Genomic DNA, 27,995 nt, shown 5'->3' with positions numbered 1-27,995 from the left:
AAAAATTCGTGGCGTTTTTCCCGTTACATCTAACGGGAAAAACGCCACGAATTTTTTTCCCACACCTAATATATCTCATTAATTGTAAAAAGATGATTTACTTGCTAGAAATAAAATTTTATCTCACTGTGTTTAAATAAGATTTTATTCAATTAAATAAATATTATGTCTTAGAAATAAATTTTTAAGTTTTTTTTTTTTTTCAGTATATAATTCCTTTTCCAAGCACCAATATGAAGATATTTGTTTCTCTTCGAAATATATAAAAATTCAGTTGCTACAGTTCATTAAATGCCGAATATATAGTAATTTATTCGCGAAACGGAAACCTAAATCTTTTAGGAGGGTTAATTTGATCGATAGCGGGAACGTTGATCTCGACAATCAGATTGTAAGATGATTGAAAGGAAACGTTTTTAATTCCCACATTAGAGTCTCAAAACTAATCTCTTTACGTTTTATTTCACAGATGAATTAACTTAGAGCATGAAAGATTATCATGCGCGACAAGTAGTTTGTGAAGGATTTTGTGTCAAAAGAATGAATAGCAGAACGAACTTGAGGGAAGAGCAGCTGATATGTAACAAGCGTTCTGTAATTAAACCTGATAATTGCGCTTTTAATGTCCTTTCGCAGGGCAATTGTTCCTCCTTTTCTCATCGATGTTTGATTGACCGAAAACAAATCGAACATTGCAGACGAAATCCGTTATCTTCGCTAAGTGAGAAGAGTATTGGTTAACACTTGGATTCTTTATAATGACTTCGAAAAGTTCAGATAATAAAGCGTCTGTATATAACAACATCTATTATTACAATTAATAATCTAAATTATAATTATTATAATTAATAATACAAATGCGCGCATATCGCAATCTTACTCTTAAAAATGATTTTCGAGTTATTATCATAAATTGATTAAGTAAACATTACTTTCAATCATTAAAAGTGAATCAATTTAACTTCATTAAAAAAATCATCAAAATATTGTCATAACTCAAAAAGAATGATTTAAAAAAATCGTTATAATTTAAAAAAAATGGTGTTTAAGGGTATAAAACGTAACATATTAAGAATATATTTTTTGTCGATATTATTTGATTGTCAATAATTTTTTATCAAGTTAAAAAATAATTTTTCTCCTTTTTTAAGAAATTTAATTTTATGACATTTTTGAAGCAAAGAAACGATATTAATAATATCAGTTTCGTGAGTGTAAAAATGACAAAAAAATAAACCACTTAACAAATGTGTTCGAATTAAAATTGCTCGTACAGAGTCTGATTTGTATATCCTTTGTTAGTTTATCTTTTCACATTTGTGTATGTTAGAAATGGAAAGAAAGATATATAGTTTTATTTACAATTCATAACCCTTCTCTTTCTTTCTTCTTTGTTTTTGATCTCGTATTCCATTTCATCTCGTATAGCATTTCGAGGTTGTATTTCGATTTCACAAACATCGAATGTTATTTCAGGCATTATAAAAGCTCAAACGAAAACAGTCTACCCCGTCGTCATCATGTCGAAATCTTTTCTTTTCGCGAGTGTACAAAATCAAATAAACTATGTGGCTGTATATAATTTCGGCCATACAATTTGCTATTATATCTTATCGAAGATCCTTATGTATAACATCCCTTTAATCTTTTCCGTAGCATCGGGTAATCCCAAAAATTTGATCTGAGTTTTTCCGTCTATTCTGCTCTTATCGATAGAATTACAACAAATCCACGCATAATCATTGTACAATAACAATGTCTGGATTGTGCTGAAATTTCGTTAATAATAACTGTCAGATTTTCCCGATTGGTATTTATTTAAGCTCCTCTCACGAGGAGCTTTCCAGTTTGATTTGCGATTACTATTAAGCGTGGAAATTTCTCGGCGTAGAAGACATTTTTACTCGGTGCATCAGAGATCTGTGCCAAGCCCATTTTCATAAAAATCACAACTCAGGCATGAAACGGTCCTGTAAACAGCGGTTACGAAACTCGGCAGCGTTCGACGAGCTGTTAGGCGACAACTGACAGGAACAAGTACTTTCGAGCACATAAGTGGAAATTAATGGCTCCTGTTTCAAATCGGCGGCCGTTCAGTCAATCCACTCAACAGTTCTGTTCGAAGCTGGTCCTTACGTCGCCGCTAGCTCTCATCATTCGCCTCCACATCCGTTCCACCATTTCCTAACCACCCGTCAATAGCCGGTCGGTCCTCAAAGTTTGCCTAATGAGGCTCATTCAGCACGACTGGACTTGGTACACGCGACCAGGGCATCAATCCCATTATCAGGCTCTGGTACCAGGTCAGCAAGCCTCTGTAACTGTCGCCTACGATTCTACCACTTGATCTATTCTATCCCTCTGTTGCCGTCATACGTTTCGGTAATGAGCCACTAATTGGCAATTGCGTCGAATTGCATCCTAAACGCGCCCAACAGGATTCTATCCCTGTGCTGTTACATACAGTGCCCTTTTAGACGGTGAAAGCGTTCTTGCGTGAAACGAGCAGCGTCACTCTGATGGCCGTGAGTGTTATAGCTCAACGTGACGTTTATCGTTACGGTTCTCGAAATCGATTCACGCGAAACGACTTGATGCTTTCGAAATGCGACTTTGAGGACGAAATTCTATCCTTAGAAAGCAACAACGACTCTCTTCGTGAAATTACTTGAGTGCTTCGAAAACTACAAGAAATTCTTTAGTTTATCGTATTTTAGAAATATATTATTAGTATTATTCTGATAATATATAATTTGTTGAAAATTTATTTTTATATGTCTGCTCTTCTTTTTGTCATGTAATATAAGTGTTTGAAGACAGTTATTTTATAATTAAAAAGAAAGAAAACGAGAGCAAACTAGAAAAATAAAATTTTGTTATACCTTATACATTATTAAACGAATATCTGTTAATATTATATTTAAAATATAATAAACTTTTAAGAAATTCTTCAATCAATTTAATGAATATTAGATTTTTTTAAATTAGTGTTAATCTAAGATTAATTATAATGATAAATAATTGTAAATGTTAATAAATAATACTCAATAATACAATATAATAATCTATGTTACGTAAAATAGATTTTTACCGCATGATTATCAATTAAAATAAATCATGCGCTTTAATGAATGAAAATTGCTACAAAAATCGATATTTTAACGGAACCGCTAAAACTGAAGTAATTGTCAACGAAAAAAAACGCAGCCTCCGTACAGGAGTAACGCTACGCAGGTGTGGTCTGCGGTAATAAATTACCCGTAAGCGGTAACGGCGAGCTGCGACGGTCAGGTGCACCGACAAAAACCAACTAGAATGGATTATTAATTACGATATTACGTCGACGCGCCATCCGATGGGACCAAAGAGCTCGGGGAAGAGCCATGGGTGTTGAGAGACGCGGGATGAGGGACCGGTTCTTCGATGGTATGTGTGCACATTGTCCCGGCAATGGGATTCTCGTTCAAATTAGGCAATTGTTGGTCACGGTGAAATGTACTTTTCTCTCATTGAATTGAACATTCAATCCCGTTACAGTGCGAAACAACGTTCGGTTTGCCACAGGTCCGATTTGAGCTCTGCGGATTTTCAGAGGACTCGCGGACACGGTTGGATAATTATTTCATCACCGATAAAGAGGAACGAACGAAAAGAGATCATTAATAGCACTTTCCTATCAAGTATATTAATTTCCATCATTAATCGGCGGAAATTGCGAAATTCTATTAAAATAGATAGGGTCTTGTTAAAATAGATTAATGTGCGCTTTCCAGGGCAATTAGTGTGGCGAACATAATTATTCTATTTAAAGTCACAATTAATATTAATTCTTTTGAGATGATTTTGCTAAACTAATAAAGAATATTTTTTGAAGTCTACCAAAAGATTAAAAATATGGCGTGTACAAACTAATATTTTATACACCTACTCTTCATACTCTTTTAATCTCTAATCGCAATATATTACACTTTAATCGCTATATGCGTGCGCGTTCTCAATTTCAACAATAATGAGAATAAATAACTGACATGTTGTTTATAAGAAACCTCTTGCAAGAAGAGCGGAAAGTCATGATAAAAATTACGTACGAAACATTGCGACAGATTGCAGCATTGCAAAATAAAACAATTTCATCTAGAGGAATTATTTAAACGACCTAGACGTCCTAGACTTTAACATTGCAAATTTTAATGGTTTCATTCCTGCGTTTCATTTGAATGATGCTCTCTTTACGAGATCGACACTTTAAATGAAAAAACTGCAATTGATATAGACACAGAATAAAACGCATCACGTTCAATTAATTCAGTCCATACGGTTATATCTGATAATCACTGTATTTTAATCGAGTGCAATGTTCGTAATTATTATCAACGCTATTTCAATATCGCGAGTATACACTTTTCATCAATTATGCTAACGAAATATGATAGCTGTGCATAACAGAGAAAAATGAATTTAAAAATATAATTAGCAGTACTAATTTATATGTAACATCGGTATACATCTGTTGAAAAAAACAACGTTTCTCATTTGTTCATGTGGACTTTAATGAACATTTGATCATCATTAAGGGCATCCGGGACTTACCTTCATGGTCTGTAAAAACTTCAACTTCCGATGGAACTTCTACGGATCCGCTCTCAGTTTCCAAACTTCAGTAACTTCAACATTCATTTCTCAGTTGAGTCACCTCATTAACTTCACCTTGCAATTTAAATTCAGATCTAATTTTGCTGCGTCCGTCCCAATATCTGTCCCGGAAGCTACGCGGTCATTAGAATATTTTGAAGTTCCTTTTTCGCTCTTTCTCCCTGTCTTTTATATCTTCATCATTATTTTTAATTCTTTCGGTTTACGTGAGTTATTCGAAGTTTTCCTCTTCTTCTAAGGTTACAAAAATCTGCTTGATATTCCGAGCTTTAGCTTGAATATTTTAAATAAAAATTTTATGACGGAACCAAATGAAACTTTCATATTATAAAGATTACTTACGAAATATCAGTTTTATTTTTTTTTCGTGTCAATGATCTTGACTATCCCATCATGCGAACTCTATAAAAATAAGAAATCAATTTTAGAAATTCCTATGATAAATGTTTACACTAAGCGCTTTTTGTTATTAGACTTAATTGTTCACTACTTCAAATAGATGTAATAATGTTGTTTTAAATTGCTATGCCTGCTGGTTCAGTTCATTCACACTTCTCACTCACTTACAATTGTTTGTTGTCTGTAAATACATTTTGTGTATTTTAGAGAGCTTTCTATAGATAACGAACTATTCTATTGTTGCCACAACTATCATCCCATTAGTTTGAATTCTGATATAAAATTTCGCCTTTATTCACCACGCATTATTACGAAGGAAAGTTTACTCCGAAATTAGTAAGCCGGAGTATGGGAAGGAATATCGGAAGCAAGTAGAGTCGCAACAACAAATGGATGGATAGATGGATAAAGTATATACGCGACCGCTAGTTGCGTTTGTCATACCGATAATTAATAATGCACCGCTCGGCGCGACGACTGACCGGCGAATTAAATGCATTAACGAAGATAATCGGGTTGCGGTGAATGCCAAATCGAAAATACACCGACGGGGAGTTATTGAATGCAAACGAGGCCACGATCAATCATCCGGCTCAGCTACTGGCTTTCGACGCCCATAATGACGTTCCGACGCTTTGCATCGCAATCATTGATTAGGGAGAAGGAAAAGAGGAGAAGAGTAGAAGAGAGAAAAGAGAGACAAAACGCGAATGAGTTCTCTCTTAATGGACGGGAATGAAACTGAGAAGAATTAAATAGATGATGAGACTCAATTGCTCACTTTACACAGCAAATAGTGTATTGAAAAAAAAAACTATTATTGTGAAACCATTATCATTATAAAATGAATCGACAATGAGCAGTAAGCGCACTCCGTAATTGCAGAGCGTTTGCTTGAATTGTCATATGCTGATTGCCAAAATTGGGAAAGTTACCTTATAAGTTACTTTTTAGATTATTTTATATATTTGTTTAAAAATGCGTTTATACAATATAAAAATTGAGGATAAAAAGTTATACAAAATTAAGGCAAATAATAAAATATAATATAAAAAAATAAAATACATTGCACTCAATTTCTATAATAAAAAATAACTTATAAGTAACTTGTAAAATAACTTTCTCAATCCTGCATAACGAAAAATGTCGCACAATCGTACAAGATTAGCCTTCGCTAATCTTTAACTCTACATTACTTACTGTGTGGAATATTTTTAATATTCCAATATTATATCTCAGTTGTCATTGTTCTCTGATTTATAATTAAAAATTGATAATATTTTAAATATCTCTTAGATAAATGAACATTTTGTTTATGAAACAATTTGCGCTAAATGTAATAATATGCATGGATAGCATTCATAAACATAACATTTAGATTTTGAAATTTGAATTTTATAATTCTAAGGTCAGGATCGAATTCAGCGACTCCGAAAACCTTTAGAAAATAAAATCTTCCATAAGTTATTATACTTTGTTAGAAAGTTCTTTCAAAGGATTTACAACATATTGAAAAGTAGTGATGATCTACAAGATTAAAAATAATTATAATTGATTGAGATTCCGCTACGATAGATCGATTTAATTTAACGCATCGATTAGAAACGCACAATTTATTAATAAAAAGGACAGAAACTGTATTCTTGAAAAATATTACATAATATGAAAACGTATGAAGATACTATAGTATACGTTATGTATATATATATATATATATATATATATTATAATTTTCTTTATTATTTTTATATGCAATACTTTTTACAAACAAAGCCTTAGAGCAATGATGAATCGAACGATAACGGACGAAGATAGTAGAAATCATTAACTCCTCGTTAGCATTGCGCGTAGTGCCTTTACTGTGGGTGCATCCACGCTCGCATCTTTCGACGCACGAACGCTTTGGCAGCTTGAATTTCCAATTACCGTTCCTAATTGACACCACTGCTCGCAGATAGCGTTAGAAACCCACTCGCTTTTATTTTCGCATTCGCTTTGTTGCGTGCATGCTCGTTCACCAGACTGCTAAATAATCCCGGTACCACCCTCGAACGTGCAGATTTCGCGATCGGCGACAGCGGCGGCGGTTTCGCGATTTTTTCTTCTCTTTTTTTTTATCCGAGACATGGAAAGGGAACAAAAGGCGATATTCGGAAGGATCGGAATGATTAATTACGCGTCGCGAAAGGAGACGACAACGGCGGAAGAGGTGGCGATGACGATGCGCCGTCGGATGGTGGATTCGATTTCCGGAAGAAGCGGCGGTAACAGCCGACGACGACAACAACAATCGCGTACAATATTAACGTACGCTCTATTCCTGATATTGTGCACCGAGTTAACAATATCTCACTGCTGCTACGTCTTCCCGAAAGGTATTCCCAGAATGGGCAACAAACAGTCATCCCTTTCATCTCCTATTCTCATCGTCGACAACAGGATCTACGTCGTCATAATCGAGATGTTGCACGGCAATCTTAGAGGATTGGATTACACTACATGAAAGTGGTGTACATTGGAATTTCCGGGCGTACATTTACACATTATTCTGCAAATTAATGGTTGTACAATATATTCAGCGAAAAAGTAGCTTTGCAAGTATTGTAAAATAAGATAAACTTAGTTTTTTCTTCACTGGATATAAATGTATAAATCAATTATATTAAAAAAATCTTACAATTGTTTGTGCAAAGCTTTTTCAGTTAAAGATAGTCAATGAAACGAAGCTGCTATAAATTTTTCAGCGGCTTGTTCCAAAACTGAAACACGAGTCTACGCATGAATTTGCAACAGATGCTATGGTGCTTTTCTATTTCTTTCCTGGCGCTCTAAAATTGAAGGGTATATACTTGGCAGCCCTGAAGCATTCATCAATAATTTATGATAAACTTTATTAAGCCATGATTATAACTTAACATTATTTAATAACGTTTATATATATTAATTATTACTCAATAAAGCTTATTACACATGGCTGATTCTTGAAGGTCATAATAAATTTTCATATAACAAGAGTGATTTTATATTATGAAACGTATAGTCATTTTATTAAGTTGTAATTAAAACAACAAAAATTTTTAATGTTTTATTATATAATTTTGATCAATTTTTTAAGACAAAATTTTATATATAATTTATATTCCATATATTTTTATGCACACATTTGTTTCAATAAATATGTAACGTGTGCATATATTTTCACTTTTTAAATATTTCGTTATTATACACAATATAAATTTATAAATCTTATCATCAGGATCTTATTCTGAATATATTATACATTCTAACATGAAAATTAAACATCTAAAGTGAACTTTTTATAATCCTTTAATGCATGTGATATTCATATCCAAATTTTGAAAATTAAAAAATTTTTTTAATTTATGTGTGAATTTCATTATGACGCATCAAAAACTCTATCTTTTGAACGATAAAGAACAGTTTTGCACAGCCTTTATTTTTTGTGGAAACTTCGTAAAATACGATAGTGAAAAGGTGAAAAATTATACATTAACAGAAGAGTCAAAGTCAATCATTTAATATCTTCGATTATGTTCTGATACAAATGATTAATTTTCTCTCAAAGAATAAAATATGCTCTTTCTTAATAAAAACATCCGAGACACGACAAAAGTTCTTGTGTGTCCCGTGTCACGTTGCGCCAATGAATCATGCAGTAACATCACGTCCACTTTCTCGAAAAATATATCTCGTCGGTTACGACGTCCATCTACAGAAATATACAGTTGGGGGTTGCAAATTTCTCTTATGCGCGATAAAATTTTAATGGAGCACAAACTATCCTCCTTTTTTCTCCTCCCCCCCCTCTCTCTCTCTCTCTCTCACACGCGCGCGCACACGCACACACACGCGCACGCGCACGCACACGCACGCGCACATATGCATACACACATACATACTCTTTCAAGTCCTTAGGGATTAATGATCTGACACGTCGAGCCGCGCGATGTCCCGCAGGTAGGACACGCGCCTCTGTTTTCTTTTTCCTGCCGCACCGCCAAAAATACGGCGGCACGTAAATTCCGTCGCGAATGAATCCCAGTGGGCGATAGTTTATTCATTGCGAATCGTGCGGATTTAATTTCACGGCCCGTAACGTACGGTATGTACACGCGCGTCTGGCGTGTTTACGGCCTGCAATTACATTTCGGCGACGGTGGTGCGGGCTCGCGTTACGGAAAAAATATCATTGATTAAGCTCTGTGGAAATACGGTGGATTTTTCACTGTTTCCATACTACGTGTACTACCGATAGAAAATGAATCGTCGTGTTTTGTATCATTTGAATAGAAAAAGCAATACATTGCGTCAACACCGCATTATCATAAAGACGAGTTGTAAATAAACGATTAAAAATAATTGGGGATCAGGTGTAAAGTATAAAACAAGTGACATAGAATACGATATGTTGTACGTTCTTCATGGACTACAGCTACAGAGAATTACATCGAGATTTGTTCATGTTATTTGAAATCCCTGAAAATGGTTGTGCCTAAAATACATATTTAATAATAATAAAATTCTGAGTACACAAAAATGCACGGACTTATTATTATATAGAAGAGATTGAAAAAAATAAATAAATATTATAAAGTCTTTTTAAAGTAATTTATATAAATCATGTCAAAAATTCAGGATAGAATAATTGTATAATTTTATAATTTTATGACGTATGATAAAAATAGTATTTGAAGGAAACATTTTAAGAAAATATCAGAAAATATACACATGTACAAAAATATATTTAAAAATGTATAATATACACTCGGATAATAAAATCATAGATAGAATTCTATTCTGAAATCTGACATGAATTATATAGATCGCTTAAAGCGGGACTTTAGAACGTACTAAGTTTTCAGAGAATGTATAAATAAGTAAATACTTTGAGACAGAATTCAAGGATTGAAATATTTACAAGCTGTTCTATGTTTTAAACTAAATTAAATGTCGAAGACGTACAGATACAGTTTGCGGGTAGACATGATGCGAATATTCGCAACTCCACGGCATTCCGACGGGAAACACAGGTCGAAGGATTACATGCCGCTTGGCATTTCTGTCGTAAACTGGATGCGCCAATTCCAATCTGCAAATACGAGAACATTAAATTCTACATATCGCCATACGATCGTTCTCGATCACAAACATACGTCGCTCGATGTAATGCCGTTGATCCTACTCATCCTACCTATCGCTGGCCTTCATCTCGTTACTTCGAAATCGAAGCTGTTCAATGGCTTCCGTCAATGGGATTGACCGTAACATCGAACTGCTCTCGTCAACGGATTATCGTGCCAATTCGTTTCCGGTACACATGCATTATCAAGTGGACCAAAAGAGATATATGTCTTGCACAATGCAGGTCTTGCATCCGATCCATTTTCACTTCAATGAATTAAACGTGTAATAATTGACATAGTTATTGTCTAATCGATTAATTTAATGCACATTTATTTATTTATTTATTTATAAGAAATTGAGAAAAACATTATAAATAATATCAATTTTTAAAAGAAATTATATATCATATAAATTATTCTAAAATAATCTAAAATATAATATCGATTATGTGAATAAATATATATATATATTTCATAATGCGCATCATATTTTGAAATTAATGAATTATTAATAATTGATTAGATTATAATTTAATACGCTTAAAAAGAATTAGCAGAAAATAATTGCCTTGAAACATTATCATATAATTTAATGTAATTATCATGTTAATTAATGCCAAATGCTTCGATGCTTTCTTTTGCAGAAATCAAGGATCCCTGCGAGAAGCTGAATTGCTCGCAAGGTTCGCAATGTGTGCGAAGCAGGGATGGCAAGGAGGCGACCTGCCAATGCTTGGAATCCTGCCCAAATTTGGGGGATCACGAGGGATCGGGACCTGTCTGCGGCACGGACGGGATCGACTATCCGACGCTGTGCGACCTAAATCGAGCCGCTTGTGAGAAAGGTGCTAACATCACCGTGGCATTTCGTGGCAAATGCGGTAAGTGCTTCTATAGCGAATGTACGAGATGAATGTCTCGAGTAAGCGGATTAAAGAGAAATAACATGATGGCACAAAAAATTCATTTGTAATATAAATCCTATTATCACACAATATAATATAATTTAAACAATTTGAACAAAAATAGATTACATCTTATTTTCAAAGATAAATTTATGAAATATAAAGTTTGATTATAGTTTCATAAATTATAATGTATAGCTTAGACAGACAATTGGCATTAAATATACATAAATTAAAATAAATTAATAAATTAAATAGTATATAGCGTGTTTTGCTCTCGTTTGAATTGATTAAAACTAATGATTAATCATTACTGCACTAAAATAAATGAAAAGATATATGTATAATATATTTCCGCAAAGTAAATAAATCAAAATTAAAATTAATGTATTTCCATTAAAATTTAAGAATATCTCAAATATTCATGAATTATGATTCTTATCTCTAAACGATACGAAAATCTATTTTTATATTACATTAGCTTACATATATAATATGAATTAAATATCAATGCAATTTTACTTTATTTTGTGATAAAATCGACTTTAAATACGTATAAAAAGTTACGCGCTGTTGTTCTCATATTGTATCACTCTCTAAATCGTTATTTCGCATTCACTCGTATTTTATTATTTGTTGCCAACAAGTTACCAACATTCCAAACAATTCGCTGGTATAAACACATCTGCTTAAAGCGCTGTTATTTATATTTTCCTGTAGAAAATATTTCGTTACAATTATTTGTATTTCCGCTAAAGCGATTTATCAGCGGAAAAGAAACGCCCTTCTGATCAACCTAAGCGTTTTTTAACTTCTTATCTACATCTACATCACTTTATCTATCTGCAGCACTCTCGGTGGAGATTAGGATCTCCTATACAGAATGGTTCAAAAATTCTATGCTCTCTTACAGAATTATTTATCAAAATTGGACTTGATCTTTTTCAATAATTAGTAAGTTATATTAAATATTAAATGAAAGTCGAAATAAGGAAGTTATCTTTATCTTTTTTAATATTTAACATTGTGTTATCAGATAAAGTTTCCTCATTGGAATTAATAAAAAATAAAATATACTATATATTAACTCTTTGTTGACATACTGAGTCAACAAAATTATTTTAACTCCCTGAAACTCAATTTTCTTTTATTTTTTAGAACAAAAATACAATATATGTTTATAAAGAAATCTCTGTTTTTTTCAATTTCCAAAATAGCCTATATGCAAAATAAATTCCAAATCCTTTATCCAAAACCAACTAAATTAATTTTTTTTCAAAATATCATATCTGAACAATAATTCTGTAAATTTTTAACTTTTAATATTTAATTTTTTAAAAGTTACAATTTTTCAAAGATTTCAATCATTTTTTCTCTACTCATTGAACTCAAGAATTTTTTTCACAAAAATTATATTGAAATTTCAATCAAAAACTATTTGAATGTATTCTACAGACCTTAAAATTGACCCATCATTTTTTTTATACTGATTGGATTTTTTGAATAAGAATATCAATTGTTTAAATATTCCTTTGGGTGAATCACCCAGTATGTCAAAAAGTGAACCAAAAAAAGAATGTCAACGAAGGATTAAGTTACATTTACTTGAATTTATTCTATCATGATGTCAATGTCAGGTTTTTAAATATTGATAACTAATAAAATTATTGCCGTTTCTTTTGAACTATATGTAATCTAAGACATTCTACACATATATCCGCACCTTAATGCGCTATATTCCACAGCTGTCACCATTCGTGTCCACAGATAGTCGTACACACGCCCACGAATGAGAGTTCTCCCTCATCTAACCTTTCCTTCTCCCTATCATGGAAGCAGTACAAACTTGGCAGGCGTTTAATCAACCGAGTAGTAAAGACAAATGTTTGATCAGACAGGTAGCTACCGGGAGTAGGCCATGTTTGCTTAGGATTAGATAAGTCCATCCTTACCATTTTCCTTTCGTTCCTTCTTCACACTGGATCTTCTTCGTAGCACTGCGCAATTCGGTGCGGTAGACAGTAACGATAATCGCCGGTTAACGAGCTAGTTAAATATGTCGTTGAACGGTTCCAAGCTGCCTGCCCTCTTTAGGAATAATCGTTAGGAATGTATAAACGTAAAGGACTATACAAATAGTGACTTTAGGATGATTTGATAATAAAGAGAGAGAAATTGAGAGCTGATGCTAGTTGTAATGAACTCCGCTTTAAGGACAAAAGATTTCACAGCGAATCTAAAAAATTATACGGAAAGAACTTTTGTTGAAATGTCTAAAAATTTAGCTAGATATAAATTTAAAAATAATTCGATTGGATTATTAAAATAATTAGGACATTCAGGCATAATAATAAAAAAAAATATTAATATTTTGACAATGGATTTGAGCATTCTAAAATATTATTTTGATAGTTCAACAAAATTATTTTCTGATTTGCATTAAACAAAATTTTTAGCAGAGATTTTTAGATTTTCAGCAAAAGCTGAATTTTCATCAAAATCATAATATATACTTTATTTTTCTAAATATGTCTGCAGTATATAATTGAAACGATTTAACTGCTTAGGGGATCAAAAATATCTATATCCAGATCATGGAAATAATAATTAATATAATTATTTTCTGTTTTTTAATGTTTACAATTCATTTTTGTGCAGCATAATACTTGTTATAATTTTTAAAGTATTTAAAATTTTTTATTAAAAGTCACAATAGTAAAACAATTTTTTGAATTAGCTTTATACATTTAGTTTTATACTCTTTCTTTAGTTTTATATCCTTTAGTTTTATATCCTTTTCTAAAAGGTAATTTTTTAAAGTTTACATGACGGAAATAAATGACTAGTGTATTTAATAATTCAACATTACATTACTGTATAAATTGCAATTTTAATGCGTAAAAATTATGGATGATCTTTGAAAAGACTGCACGGGAAAATGCACGCAAACTTTTATGACGAAAGCATTACAATATAGTTAAAAGTGCAGATATCTCATGTTAGAATCACACGCAGAGTGTCATAAATCCTATGAGCGTATAAAGAGCGATACTTGAAAATAATAATCTTTGTAGCCGTATGTATGTGGGATAAATCCGCGACGCTCGTCGTATGATGCAATCGTAGAGCTTAATAACAGCTCGCAACGTACACGATAAAAGGAAGTGTAATAGAGACGTAAAGACGATGGAGGAATCAAAAAGGAACGAGTTGCGCGCCGGAAGTTTACAAAGATGAACGTCTTCTCCTTTCGTTCTACTGTTTCTGCCGTCATTTATACCAGAAACAATGAAACGCAATATCCGGCCAGGAATGGTCGAAAGCGAATAACGAGATGGGGAAGGCAAGAGGGCGAAGAAAGAAGGAGGAAAGAGAAGAATTTTCTCAGTCGGTTCTTCTGTTGGGTGGAAAGCCTATAGTACAACAATGGAGTTGCCCTTTTTTATCAATCGGTACCAGTTGTGACCCCTCCCTCCTTTTAAACGCCGGAATCAATAATAAATTCTCCTCAAAGTGCAACCTCACAAAATTCAGCATTCGTGAATTTCTCTCTCCCCCCCCCCTCCCTCCGCCCCTCATTCATCTCATCACTTAGATGAAGAGTTGCTCCAGGCATGAATCTGAAGTGACGGTACGACGATACGATAAATCAAATTAACTCCCAAAAGTTTCGAGACTTTTTGGTTCCCCTCCTCTTTCGCCGGTGCAGCTACTATTTCGCGGTCGTGATTGGATGGTGAAATGGAACGTGGAAAAAGAGTAAGCGAGATTGAATCTCCGCGTCTGAAACTCCATGCAAGAGGGTGAAAACCTCCACTGCAGAAGCAGGGAATGTCGAGCTCAACGTAATTATCGATTCCTTACGTAAGCTACTTTTATTAGCATCGTAAATATAACATGAAGAGGAATAATATATGGTGTTGAAGCATTTCTTAAAAGTTCCGACTTAAAAAAAAAATAAAAATGAAAGAAAGTAAAATACTAATATATCAACTCCGAAGAAGAAAAATCGCAGATCTGTCAGATCAGCAGCTGCGAATAAATCAAAAGTTCTCTTTACATAAACGAAATCTACAATTGTATTACTTCTACTGCTTTCTTCTAGTTTATTTGGATTATTCGTTTTTTATTACCGTCGAACATAACCACAATATGAATGCTTCAGTGCTCGTATATCATACTTCCGTCGTCGGTAATGGCAACGTATTGATTAAATTTTTATTTCGCTTTCTCCTAGAAATATTTTCCCAACTCGCTTGCGCCTTGGTTCGTCTTCCGAGTGAGTTTCCTTCCGTCGTAAAGAAAGGAGCGCCTCTATCATCTCTATCCAACTCTCTATACTCTTTTCTTTCGTGAGACACCACCCGCAAGTCGCTCCCGTCACGCATATCCAGCCTCGAGAAAAAGAAAGAAGCACGCTATTTTCTTCACGCTCGAACGTGCCGAAATAAAGGTCGACCGAGAAAAGGTAGAGCCTGCCATGAGGGAATGTTGGATTCCCGAGGCGTGGCACCTCAGAAATGGATTCAACTAAATTCTCACACTCGCCGAGCCAGGGCTGAGACGTGTCGAGATGCGCTCGCTCTCGTACGAGGGCGAAAAGACGCCGAAAGGGACGCATGGTGTAACCCGAGACAAACCAACAAGCAAATGTGTTTATCTACGAGACCTCTTGCAAACGGGACTCAACGAGCCGGAAATTTCGTTGATGTCAGGTTCGAGGAAACGAAAGATTCAATCTATACGTTGAGGCTCGAGATCGGCGCAGGCGAAAAAAAAGGATGCGACGGAAGGGAATCTCTCGCGCCGAGGGTTGAGCACAAGTTGACAAGAAACGAACGGGAGACGTAAATAACGGGTGCAATCGGTTATCGATGATCGCGTAAGTGTCGATAGCGAGATTACGCCGCAGTAAGGATAAAAGCAGCAAGAACATTATCGTCGTTAAAAACCGTGACAAACAAGCTGCTACTCAACAGGATTCGCGTGAGTTCGATTACCGATGATGAGAGAGGATATGAGTATTGCGCTCATCAGTCAGAGAGCTGCTAACGAGCTCTGGTTACTATGCTTGTCGGTCCGGAAATATCATCGCTGTGAATTAGGTATTAATCATGTTGTCATATTATCACTAATGATCTAACGGAGTCGCTAGAAACGAATGAAAATTGCGAGAGCGAACACGATTCTAAAAGAAATTGCGAGGGACTATAATTTCTAATGCGGAAGAGCTTAAATTAGAAGAGATGAAGACATGATTTTCGTAAAAATTATCTTAATTAAAAACCGGTATATGTTCATAGCTAACAAAACATGGAAATTGCATACATTCTAAAAATATAGATGTGGATTTAATACCACATGCGTTATATAATTCTCACTGTGTTAATATTAATGTGGATTAAAAATCCCTGTTATTCATATCAACATCATCATGATGTAAATTTAAAAGTGTTTATTAACCTTATTATGATATGGATTTAAAACTTATGATATTAAATCCATGCTATAGATTAATATTTATATTATGTTTATATCATATGTTTATAATTAATATGGCGAGAATTATATACACTGAAAAAACAGATTGGCTGCTGCAGCAAATTAGGTAAAATATGGCATAGTATTTTTAATTGACTGCAGCAGCCAATTTTTAGTTGCGTTAGATTATCTGCTTGTCAATATAGGATTCCGATAGGCTAACATAATTAAAAATTGACTGCTGCAACCAATTAAAAATGCTATGCCATATTTTACCACCTAATTTGGTGCAGCAGCCAATCTTTTTTTTCAGCGTATGATGTTAAATCCAAATTTTTTATACAAGTTAGTGTATACAATTTCTCTAATATTTTGCTAGAAATGTATTAAATCCATACTCATATTTTTTTAAAGAATATAAGATTCAATATTCATTGCGGATCGCAACGCTTTGAATTTCAAAGATTAATGCTCTTGCGCTTCAACGGCGGTTATCGTCGACCATCAACCGCAACATCATCTCATGAAACAAGTACTGAGACAGCCGCCACTTTCTGGCCGTCTTCTGATATGCTCGTAAAAACTTATCTTTACACGAGCAGGCAGCAATTTGTCCGGCTTGCACCGCCACTCGAATTCAGCCGAAATTTTACGTCGTCCGCAGCCCCGTAAATTGCGTCTTGCGTTCTTACGCGCTCATGTTTACGCGTTCAGGGCCTAAGTGGCGCAGAAAGAGAGAGAGAGAGAGAGAGAGAGAGAGAACATTCACAGAAAAAGCTTACGCAGAGACGAGAACGTGGATGGGTCGAACAGAGACAGCTACACGGAAGTCGGAACGTACATCAAGCCGGAAGCATCGCGGAGGTGCGTTAACATAAACCCTGTTATTGCTCCCCAGACATAATACCCTTATATCTACGCCCGCGTAATGTCAAACCGTGTCTCATATAATTCTCATAGTTTCTTCCGGAGTCACAGGCGAAAGGAAGGTTTCCGGATGTTTTCCGCGACGTGGTCGAGACGAGCATGAAAAAAAACCTCGATGAGAAGCCTCGACGGGATTTTAGCTTCAGGAAAGTTTACACCTTGTATATATTTGGCTTATGTATCGTTTATTCTGCGCTTTATTCTGTTGAATTTTTCTCTTTTTTTATTTATTTAATATATAAAGATATTTAATATATAAAGAAAGGAGGAAAAAAATATATACACTCTTTCTCTCTCTTGAAATCTTATCGCAATTCGCGACATCGTTTCCAAAAGGAAGCAGCCTTGCCAAACTGGTAAAATCGTAAAGCTACAGACGAAATGGATGATGCTGACTTGCTCTGTCCGTGGATGACGGCGACAAGCAATTTACAAGGCTTTTACCGAGCGCTGAGTGATTTTGAGATATTCCCGCTTGCAATACTTGTAGAATACGGGAGAGATATGCGCATGGTATCTGCACATGAAAGGAAGGCGTCTAAAAAGGATCGATATTTGCAGTTACTTTAGCGGAAGTAACTAGGATGCACTCTTATGTGTACATAAATCGGTTGCTTCGCAAGCGTCTCTCCTATTTGATAATCACCTCAAGGAATGGTCCTCAATTCTTTATTCGAAATCACCTCAAAAAATAATCCTCAATTCATCAGAATTAATAAATCGAGAATTTGAGAAGCTTGTGTGTTTTCTTATTAGAATAAAATGTTCTTTAAATAATTTGTTACACAACAGCATATTTCGCGATTATATACATTGAGAAAAAAGTGTTCACTATTTGTGACTATAATTGCATAGTAAAATAATTAGGAACATTTTTTTATAATCGTAATATTAGTAATAATGATTTATTAGTATTAATATTAGTAATAATATTTATACACGAAAAGAACGATTTTGTTAAAGTATCTAAAAATTTAGCTAAATACAGGTCTGAAAATAATTTTGTCGGACTATGAAAATAATTTATGGACACTCCAACAGTTTCTAGAATGTTAAAACTTTTTGCAGCATTGTTCATTATGCTTGAGCGTCCTACATAATAGTTTTGATAGTCCAACAAAGTTATTTCCAGATCTGTATCTAGTTAAATTTGTAGATTTTTTAGCAAAATTATTTTTTCCACACAGTTAAATTATGGTAATTATAACAATTTTTTCTCTCAGCGCAATATTTCCAAAATTATTATTGTCCGTAAATAAATTGATACTCCTGTCACGCCTCTTTCCTTCGCTAAATTAAATGACAATTCGCCAATAATACAAGGAATGTGCTCATCAGTCACTCGCGTCGCGATATACCGCATCGTGTCGCCCGTCTTTGCACACGTTCCACAGGAGATTCCAGCCGTCGAACAGCAAGTCCGTCGTCCATACTGAAAAGGTCTTCCGACGGCTTTCACGTCGTAGCTCCAGCCCGATAATACAAAGAAATCCGCATCAGGGTAATGTCGCGTGAAGTTAACGCGAAGCGCCGGCGTAACCATCCTCATACTCTTGCTCTCTCTCAAGGGATCAGATCGTGGCCGGTGTTTCGATGAAGGCTGCAGACGGACGAACGGAAAAGAAGCACGATGAGAAATCCCATTAAGGCACCGAGATCTTGAAAGGGCGCGATGACATCGTTCTATCTCGTCCGATGCAAGCGATAGAAGCGATATAAGGACTTCTCCCCATCGCACGGAGATGGAATTACGAAGCGATGAAAAGGGTGGAAAGAGGAGTATTCTCGTCCATTAATCGTTAATCATCTCAAGATCTGAATGAGATGGAACTATAAGGATGAATGATAAATAAAAGTATTTGGGAGTCTGCCTTAATTACTAAGAATATATTCGAATAATGAAATAATAAAACAACAATACTGGTCATTTCGCAATTGATGATGCAACGATACTTTTTCCAAGATCGATTAGTGCTAAATTCAAACTAACTGAAGCACCAACGAAGGAGGACGCCCGGATTTGAGTTACGGAAGGGTTGAGTTTAGTCGCTCCACTGGACTGTAACTCGAGCTAACGCCGAGAAACACCACCACTGCCGGAGGAGAACTTGCCTCGTCAGCTGCTGGTATATAAGGCCGAAACCTAGCTACCGCCTGTAGACAGGAAACGGAATCTAACTTCCTTCCTTCCTTGGTCGAGGGTGAAGATTAATCTCGGTACCGTGTCTCCTCCAACTGGACCATACGGTCCTTGTGACCTTCTATCATTATCCGCCTAACGTTATATGTAGGTTTTCTCGATTCTCGTATGCAAATGAAACTCATAAAAAGAATCACAAGAAAGTTATTTAAATTCATTTGATTTCGCCAGGATTAGTAGTAATTCCCAAAATGAGATAGAAGAGCCGATAGAATGCAAATGAAACTTTTAACGCGCGTATCATTTGATCAATCCTTATAATTACTCACAAAGTGAATCACTATAATTGAGAGATAATTAAGAATCCTTTTTGCCAGGAATAAATAAAGCAGAGCTAAGGAAGAATAATTTTCCTCTTTAAGGAAAATTAAATGTTTTTGTAATGCTTTTCAGGAAGCTGGAGAGAACTCTATTTATTCAGCATAATTAATTAGTATAATGCACGTCTCATCCATCGTACATGTAATTGAATTCGTACTTTTCCCGCTAATTTATTTTATTGTGTGTCGATACTGTTAATTACAAATTAATTTTCTAGATCCATGCGGAGGCATCGAGTGCTCAAAACCAGAAGTCTGTCAGCTGGATAGTTTGAGACAACCAGTCTGTCGCTGCGGGGAACAATGTGGCCTAGAACTTTCGCCAGTTTGCGGAAGCGACGGCAAAACATATTCGAACGAATGCAACCTTCGACAGGAAGCCTGTCGTTCGAGATTACCGCTCAAGAAAATCTACAATGGTGCATGCAGTTCCGGTAATAAAAATCATTAACATTTTTTACTCAGCACGTGAAATATAACGGCAATAAAATTTTCAGAAAATTGTATAAATTGCTTTCCTGCATGCGATTAATTGTTGCACAGTAATAAATAATTTTGATTAATGATTAATAATTATACAAGAGTCATCCTAAAAGTCATCCTAAAAGTAATGAATAATTTTGATTAATGATTAATAATTACATTATATAAAAAAAACCGGTTATGCAAGTAATTTGTGCATTATAAGGTTTTTGGAGTATATTGGTAATATTTTTGCACTCAGAATTGCCTTCTGCAACTATTGTTGAGCAAATTTGAATCAAAGAGACGCAATACAAAATGTATTCAACTGTGAATTACGTACAGTAATTCACAGTTGAATACATTTTGTATTCAAAAACGTATAGTAATTCGGTTTATGATATGACATAATATCAATTGTGACTATGAAAAGTAACTTAAGAATAAAGTTAATGAAATTAAAAAATTTTATAATCGTGCTATATTTTACTTTACTCTCCTAAACGATAAGGAAACTTACTAGTGTAAAGTTGGCCCCTCAAGTATTGAAAAAATGAACTTTCCATAACTCATTTGATTGCTTTTCATAATATTGAGAGAAAAGTGGTTGTTAATTACATAGTAAAACAATTATCGCGAAGAGCTCTATTTTTATAATTATTATTTTTATTGTTATTATTATAATATTAATAATAATTATTTTTAATTCTACAAAAATATATAGTTGGCACCAAAAATAATTATAAATTATAGTTAAAGATATATAGTTGACCCGATTGATTGTAAATAAATTATAGTAATTGCAACATTTTTTTTCTCAGCATTTTATAAAAATTATACATATTGTAATCGCGCAAACAAATCAAAAGTTTTTCATTGAATTATTAATTTGGTTTTTTAAATCCTCATTTATATAATTATCATATTTTGAAAATCTAATATTTTGAGATTATCGTAGATCAAAAATATACGATTTCTGAAATATATATGTGAAAGTAAAAATAATCGTGACATAAGTCGTACGATCGTTCGATTTCACAGGTCAAAATCCCTGCGAAGCAGCAAAATGCAACTTCTATGAGCAGTGCACGATCAATCGGCAGGGGATCGCTAATTGCGAGTGTCGTCCCGACTGCGAACCGATAATGAGGCCCGTGTGCGCCCGCGGCGGAACAACCTACACGTCCATGTGCGAGCTGAAGAGGCAGGCGTGTCTGACGAGGAACAACATCGAGGTCGCCTACGTCGGCACATGCGGCTCCAGAGGACCCTGCTCCGAGAAGGTCAGTCTCAGCTAGTATCTCACGTACGGAAACACGAGGCACACTCGCGGTTTCCGCTTCCGTTTCCGCGCTCGGCGCGACGCGAGCAAGATTTCTTGTCTTCTCTCGGATCCTCGGAATTTCAACGATGTAAATTATTGCTCTTGTTGAATACGTTATGATTCCACTTTTTTGCAATTTATATCACTCGTTTAATTATTGCATTGCTTGTTGCATATTATTAGTTACTTTAAGTATTGTAGATCATGTGTCTTTATATTAGTAGCGCCTTTTTTCATTATTAATATACTTTCCGTTTTTTTGTACACCGCATCTTATGTTACTTTTCTTTTGTACATCCGAAGCAACACAATTACATTCAAAATACGAATGTTAGTATCATATAATAAATGTATAAACTGAAAAATAAATGTTTAAAATATAATACGATTTTTAAATTATTTAGCAAATGTTATAAAAATGTATGTAAGATGTCTGTAACGTATATTAAATAATTTTTACTTGTTTAAAATACTTAGTTAAAAATATTATTTATTTAAATAAAATAAATATTTTTATACATTTCACAATTTTATGAAGATTTAATAAACGTAGGTCTATTTTATAACATTTTTATTATAGCATAAAGAACTGTTTCGGCTTACTTCCGGTTTTAAGAAAAAAACACGTATTTAATGCATCATTTGAGCATAATATTCATATGTATATATAATAATTTCAGCTACAATAGCTTTCTTTAGGAAAAACGTTTCGATGAGCTGCAATTCAGTTTGTGGATATTTCATTGAAAACTATTTCGTTAAATTCGAGAGATTGATAAAATGAATACGTCATATAAAGCACAATCAATGTAATTGATGTATAAAATTTACAACAGAAAATATTGGTATAAAATATTCTTGATGTATGCTTGTTTCAATGAAACATTGAGCATAGAAAAATCTAAAATAAATTCTGCGAAAAAAACAGAAATAATTTTTAATAATTAAAAGTTTAAATTTATCACAGATAAATCATGTCGATGATGTTGACATGGATTATTTTTAATTTTATAAAAAAATAAACGTGTTGCTATTTAAAACGACACAATTTAACTAGATTTAAGCTACAAACGTCATTGGTTCACAAAACAAGGTTCGTAATCGACACCGAACTCGCTCGCGAAATGGAAATTGCTGGATGTATTCACCGCAGAAATTGGAAAGGATCAAGAGCCCGATGGAGTGTGGAAGGAATTTCCTCTCTTTTACTATTTCTCCCTCTCGATACTTTCTCGATTCCCTGCGAAATTCGAAAGCTCGAGGTGAGATCTTCACCATTTCGACGAGCTCCTTCGCCAAAAGCAATTGTCACTAATTGGATGACGCTGTGCCGGATATCTCCGTGGGAAAGCTAGTAGATAGACTAGTACGAAAAGGAACGAGGAGAGATCGAGCTCGATGAATTTCAGGAAGACATTCCTGTATTGAGTTTCTCATCCCATGTATTTCTCATGAACGACTTTATGGACTATGATATTCTTGATATAGTCTGCAAACTTTCCATTATCTAATTTATTCTTTGTTTACATTTCCACTGTATTTGCGTTTGCCTTAATTTCAGACAATTTAAGATATATTATGACATTATATATTATATAAAAAAAAAGACAATAACTTATCTAATTGTAAGATGTACAATACAGAACATAGTTAAGTATCTAAAAATTTAAATAGATACAAAATATAGTGGACTATCAAAATAATTATATAAGATTTATATAAACTTGGAAAAATGTCAAAATTTTTTACAATATTATTTTTTACATTATTGCTTATCATGCTTAAATTTTGCATACAATTATTTTTGGTGATGGTCCAATAAAATTATTTTCAAATCTGTATCAAGCTAAATTTTTAGACACTTCAACAAAACTATTCTTTTCATATAAATTATTTATGATAGTAATAATAATTATATTGTAGATTTATTTATAATTATTATTACTAACATTATAGCATTCATGTATCAATTTATCATCGACACTTTAGACATCTTAAAAAATTGGGATGCTAAATTAAAAAGAAGGAAACAAGACAAACTACAATGATAGCTTTTCTTGATGTATAACGGTACATCACATACACAATCCCATATGACTATTCGGTTTGCAGATGTGTCAATGGGGCGCAATTTGTGCGGAGATCGCCGGCAATGCTGTGTGCGAATGTCCGACTTGTCCGGCAGAATTTCAACCCGTATGCGGCGATGATGGCATCAGCTATAGCAACGAGTGCAAACTTCGCTTGGAGGCATGTCAGCATCGACGGGAGATACGCGTTTTGTATCAAGGATTGTGCAGTGAGTATCTATCCAAAATAAATTTAAACAAGGGCATACATCATGCGTGTAAATATGCAGTTTGTCGGTAATTACGATTGATTACATATCTGATTCCAAAATAATATAATAAATAGATTGAAGGACTCTTGATAAGTTAACTCCTAAACGCCACATTACAAGAATAACAACATACTTGGATATAACATACCCAATCCAATTCGTTTGCTTATAAAAATAAATATATCAAATGTCAAATATTATACGGAACATAATACTAAGCAAATATATGCATTAATAATAAAATTATAAAAGTAACGAAAAAAGCATTGTAAAAAAAAGGCAGATATGTCATATGTACCAAAAAGACGTTTGAAAATTAAATGAATAAAACAATAAGACAAATGAGAATCAAGCGTTGTCGTTATTCACAATATAGTCCGTATAAATAAAAGATACGTTTCAAGTTTTATAATCAATGTTAAATATTTGAGGAGAATGTGAATAATAATTTTCCATAAATAGATATGGGAACCTTCTTTGTTTTAAAAGAAAGAATTTCTGGCGTCTTTTAATATAATATAACGAGACAATCTAATAATATATAATTAAAAGCATTAAATTGCAATATAATTCTTAAACTAAAGAACCTCAGCTGGTTAATGTTAATTTTCCAGCAAATTTTTTTCATTTAATTTGAGTATATTCAAATCCCAATTTTCATTTCCTAACAGCTTCCTTTGTTTCGCTTAATAATTTTGTATCCATTCAATCGCTCGTTCTTTTGTCACGGATAAAATATATTGTCAGCAAGTTAATCTTTTAAATAGGTTCCGCGAAGTCCTTCGGAGGGTGCTCAAATTAATCACATAAAATTCTGAATTCTCAATCTGGCGGATTGTTCCACGTTAAGCGCTCTTATCGACACTAATATCGAATGCGAAAAATAATTTCCAACTCGCGGCGGAGCGTTAAGAGAACAAATCTGCGATTTTAATATGCCGGAGTGGTCGGACAGCAGGGGTTAATATACGGTCGCGTAACCGCCCCGGCAGCGGCGGTAACTTAAAACTTGCTACGACTAATTTGAATATCCGGCGCGGGTAAATTGAATTTATAACGGATTTCTGAACGATCTTAAGTAGCGCGGCGGCATGAAACTTGATTAACGTCGATGGCCTTGCGTGTTCCCTCAGAATTAAACATCGATCGACCGTCCACCTGCACATTTGCTTCCTCATGTTCGATACGACGCGATAAAACGACCGTAAAAATCGGCATTGATTTCAGAAAAGGAATGAATTATGATTCCAAACTATATCAAAGGGTATCCCTCTAATTTTGATCCCTAAATACGATCGATCTAATTACTTTTCAACGTACTGAAATGTCATATTTCGTTTTATTAGCTTTTCTTCCGAGAATACGTATGATATGAGTGCCGCTTTTGATAAAGCTGTGCTTCACGTCAGATATTTTCAGCGATACTACTCATGCAGCGGAGCATTTCTTTTCTTCCCGTTTCCTCCTTCGCAATAGGAATTCCGGGCGATATCGTAAACAACTTCATGCATACTGCACTCGACGATGCATCATCGCGGCTGCACGCGAGCTCGCGCTATTAATCTTCATTTTATTATTTTCTACGATGCCTTTAATAACGACGCCGTGCCCTCCGCCGATCCTGGGAGGGCGGGAAAACGGGAGAAAGGGGTGAGCGAGATTTCATCGACCGTGTACTTTACGACGTTGGCTCCTACCCTGCAATTTCATTCTTATTAATCTACCCTTCTCCCACTCTCTCCCTCCCTCTGTCTACCGCCTTCGATATTCCAGAAGCTATTATTAGGACCGCGGTCTCAAAAGGACGCGAATTCCTGAGCGATTTTCCGTTCTGTGCCTCTTTTCGTATAGCATTTGATAAATATTGCACTTCAATCGCTTTACGATCTGCATATTCATTCAAATTTTGTCATAAAACATGCAATTTTGATTACAGCAATGACATGATTGTAACTTTCTCGTGATAAAACCTAAATATTAGGTTTTATCACGTTTTTATCAGTTCTTATAGGCAAGAAGTTAAAGCGCTTCAACTTACTATAGTTACGTGTATGATTCTGAAAAAAAAATTTTATATTAAAATGCAAACTTATAAAATATTCCCTTATTTCAAAAGTACAAAAAACTTTATTTTTGAGTTATTGCTATGAATGAGTTTTGACAAATATTAATCATCAAAAGTGAACTAACTTAACTTCATAAATTTGTTAAAATATCACAGCTCAAAAAAGTGTTTTAAGAGTTGTAAAATGATAATGACAAAAATAACATTTGCTCGTGCTAAGAGAATAATTCTTTTTGTTGATATTATTTGATTAGTTCAATAACTTAACTGACAATTTAATTTTTTTTAGTTGCCACTTTTTTTAAATAAGGGATAAGGGGTAAAATAACTTTTTTTCTTTGTGGATCAAAAATTAATACACAATTACAATTAAATTATTATAATTAGTCCGCGATAGTTAAACATTAAATATTATACTGTTAAATATAGTATTATATGCTCTCGAGAATATTCTGTTAACAGTGAATTTTCTCCTGTAAAAATAAGAGTACTTTCGTAATTAAACGAGGAAAAAAAATCATTTGCTTTTCTTCCTTTCCCCGATTTCATCCTTCATCTTTATGGAAACTACTCGCCAACGAAGCGCTTTTCAACGCGAAACAAATGCACGACTCGATGCTGATCCCAAGGAATGGTTGCACGATGACATTCGGTGCTCATTTCCAACGCAAATCATCCATATTCGCACAAGCATTCCTTGATAGCTCTATGTAAAACATAGTTCTAAAATCACTGGCATGTACTTCAGAAATACGTGCAAATATTGAATAGTAAATGAAAATTATTAAAGTTTATAATACAGAAATATTTATCCATATTATCTCCGTTCATTATATGCATTATATGCATATAATATATATTATATGTGAATATAATTAATAAAAAATATAATATATATAAATAAAAATAATATAAATAAGATATAACATACGTAAGAATTAAAATAAATAAATGTTGCTATTATAAAATACACAAAGATTAATGCAAGCAATTGATAAGAAGGTCAATTTAGGATGTAAACTTTTCGGATGTACTCGTGTTTGTGTCTTGTGGTCCAGCGCAGGATAAACAGTAACATTTCTGATTTGCATCTTTATTAAAAAGTTCTACTTGTCAGCATACAACGCGAACAAGCACATTCCGCTATCAAACGGCAGATTTATCAAAAGCTTACGCCAAGGGATACGTTCAAACAGCGATTCCATCAAACCAGTCAACCCTATCATCAGCCCCCTCGACTGACGGGGCTCTAAGGCTTAGAGAATATAAAATCGCGTACTCGCGAGAGTTAGTCTAAACACAAACAGTAATTTCCATCACAAAAATCTGATGAAATGGGATACCGGAATGACGGTGGGTGAAAGTGATCTTCTCTAAAAAGGAGCATCTACGCGATGAAAACCTATGCCAAGGTTTATCGAATTTTCCTCATATCACACTTATTTTCGGTGAACGCGTCGAAAAAGATTGCCTTTTAATATTGAGAGAACACGGTAGCTTAGAAATTTGAAGAATGATAAAGGAGAATGCAAGACTAGAAATTGGTTAAGACTTAGAATTAGTTAAGAATAATAATAAAATTTGAAATAATAACATTTATAGAGCATTATATGAAATTAATGTAATAATATTTGGATTCTGAAAAGGAAAATGTATGTATTTATATACGCATATATATATATTTTTAATATTTTTTTTTATTAATTATTATATTTATGTTTTAATGTATTTTATGTCTTATATATATATATATATATATATATATATATATATG

General features: G+C 33.9%; 1 protein-coding gene across 1 annotated transcript in view; it reads left to right on the top strand.

The window, feature by feature from the left end:
- The first annotated feature begins 10,056 nt into the window (after positions 1-10,056).
- Positions 10,057-27,995, top strand: part of LOC105623860 (agrin-like) — a 43,324-nt gene continuing 25,385 nt past the window's right edge. The window contains exons 1-5 of the mRNA XM_012205233.1: positions 10,057-10,126; positions 10,841-11,077; positions 20,248-20,463; positions 21,533-21,774; positions 23,928-24,114. Coding sequence (XP_012060623.1) covers positions 10,057-10,126; positions 10,841-11,077; positions 20,248-20,463; positions 21,533-21,774; positions 23,928-24,114 — 952 coding nt within the window. The remainder of the gene's footprint in view (positions 10,127-10,840; positions 11,078-20,247; positions 20,464-21,532; positions 21,775-23,927; positions 24,115-27,995) is intronic.

Source organism: Atta cephalotes (genome assembly GCF_000143395.1).
Source record: "Atta cephalotes unplaced genomic scaffold scaffold00065, whole genome shotgun sequence".
Lineage (NCBI taxonomy): Eukaryota > Metazoa > Arthropoda > Insecta > Hymenoptera > Formicidae > Atta > Atta cephalotes.
The sequence above is the reverse complement of the archived record's forward strand: the minus strand, read 5'-3'. Positions and strand labels throughout refer to the sequence as shown.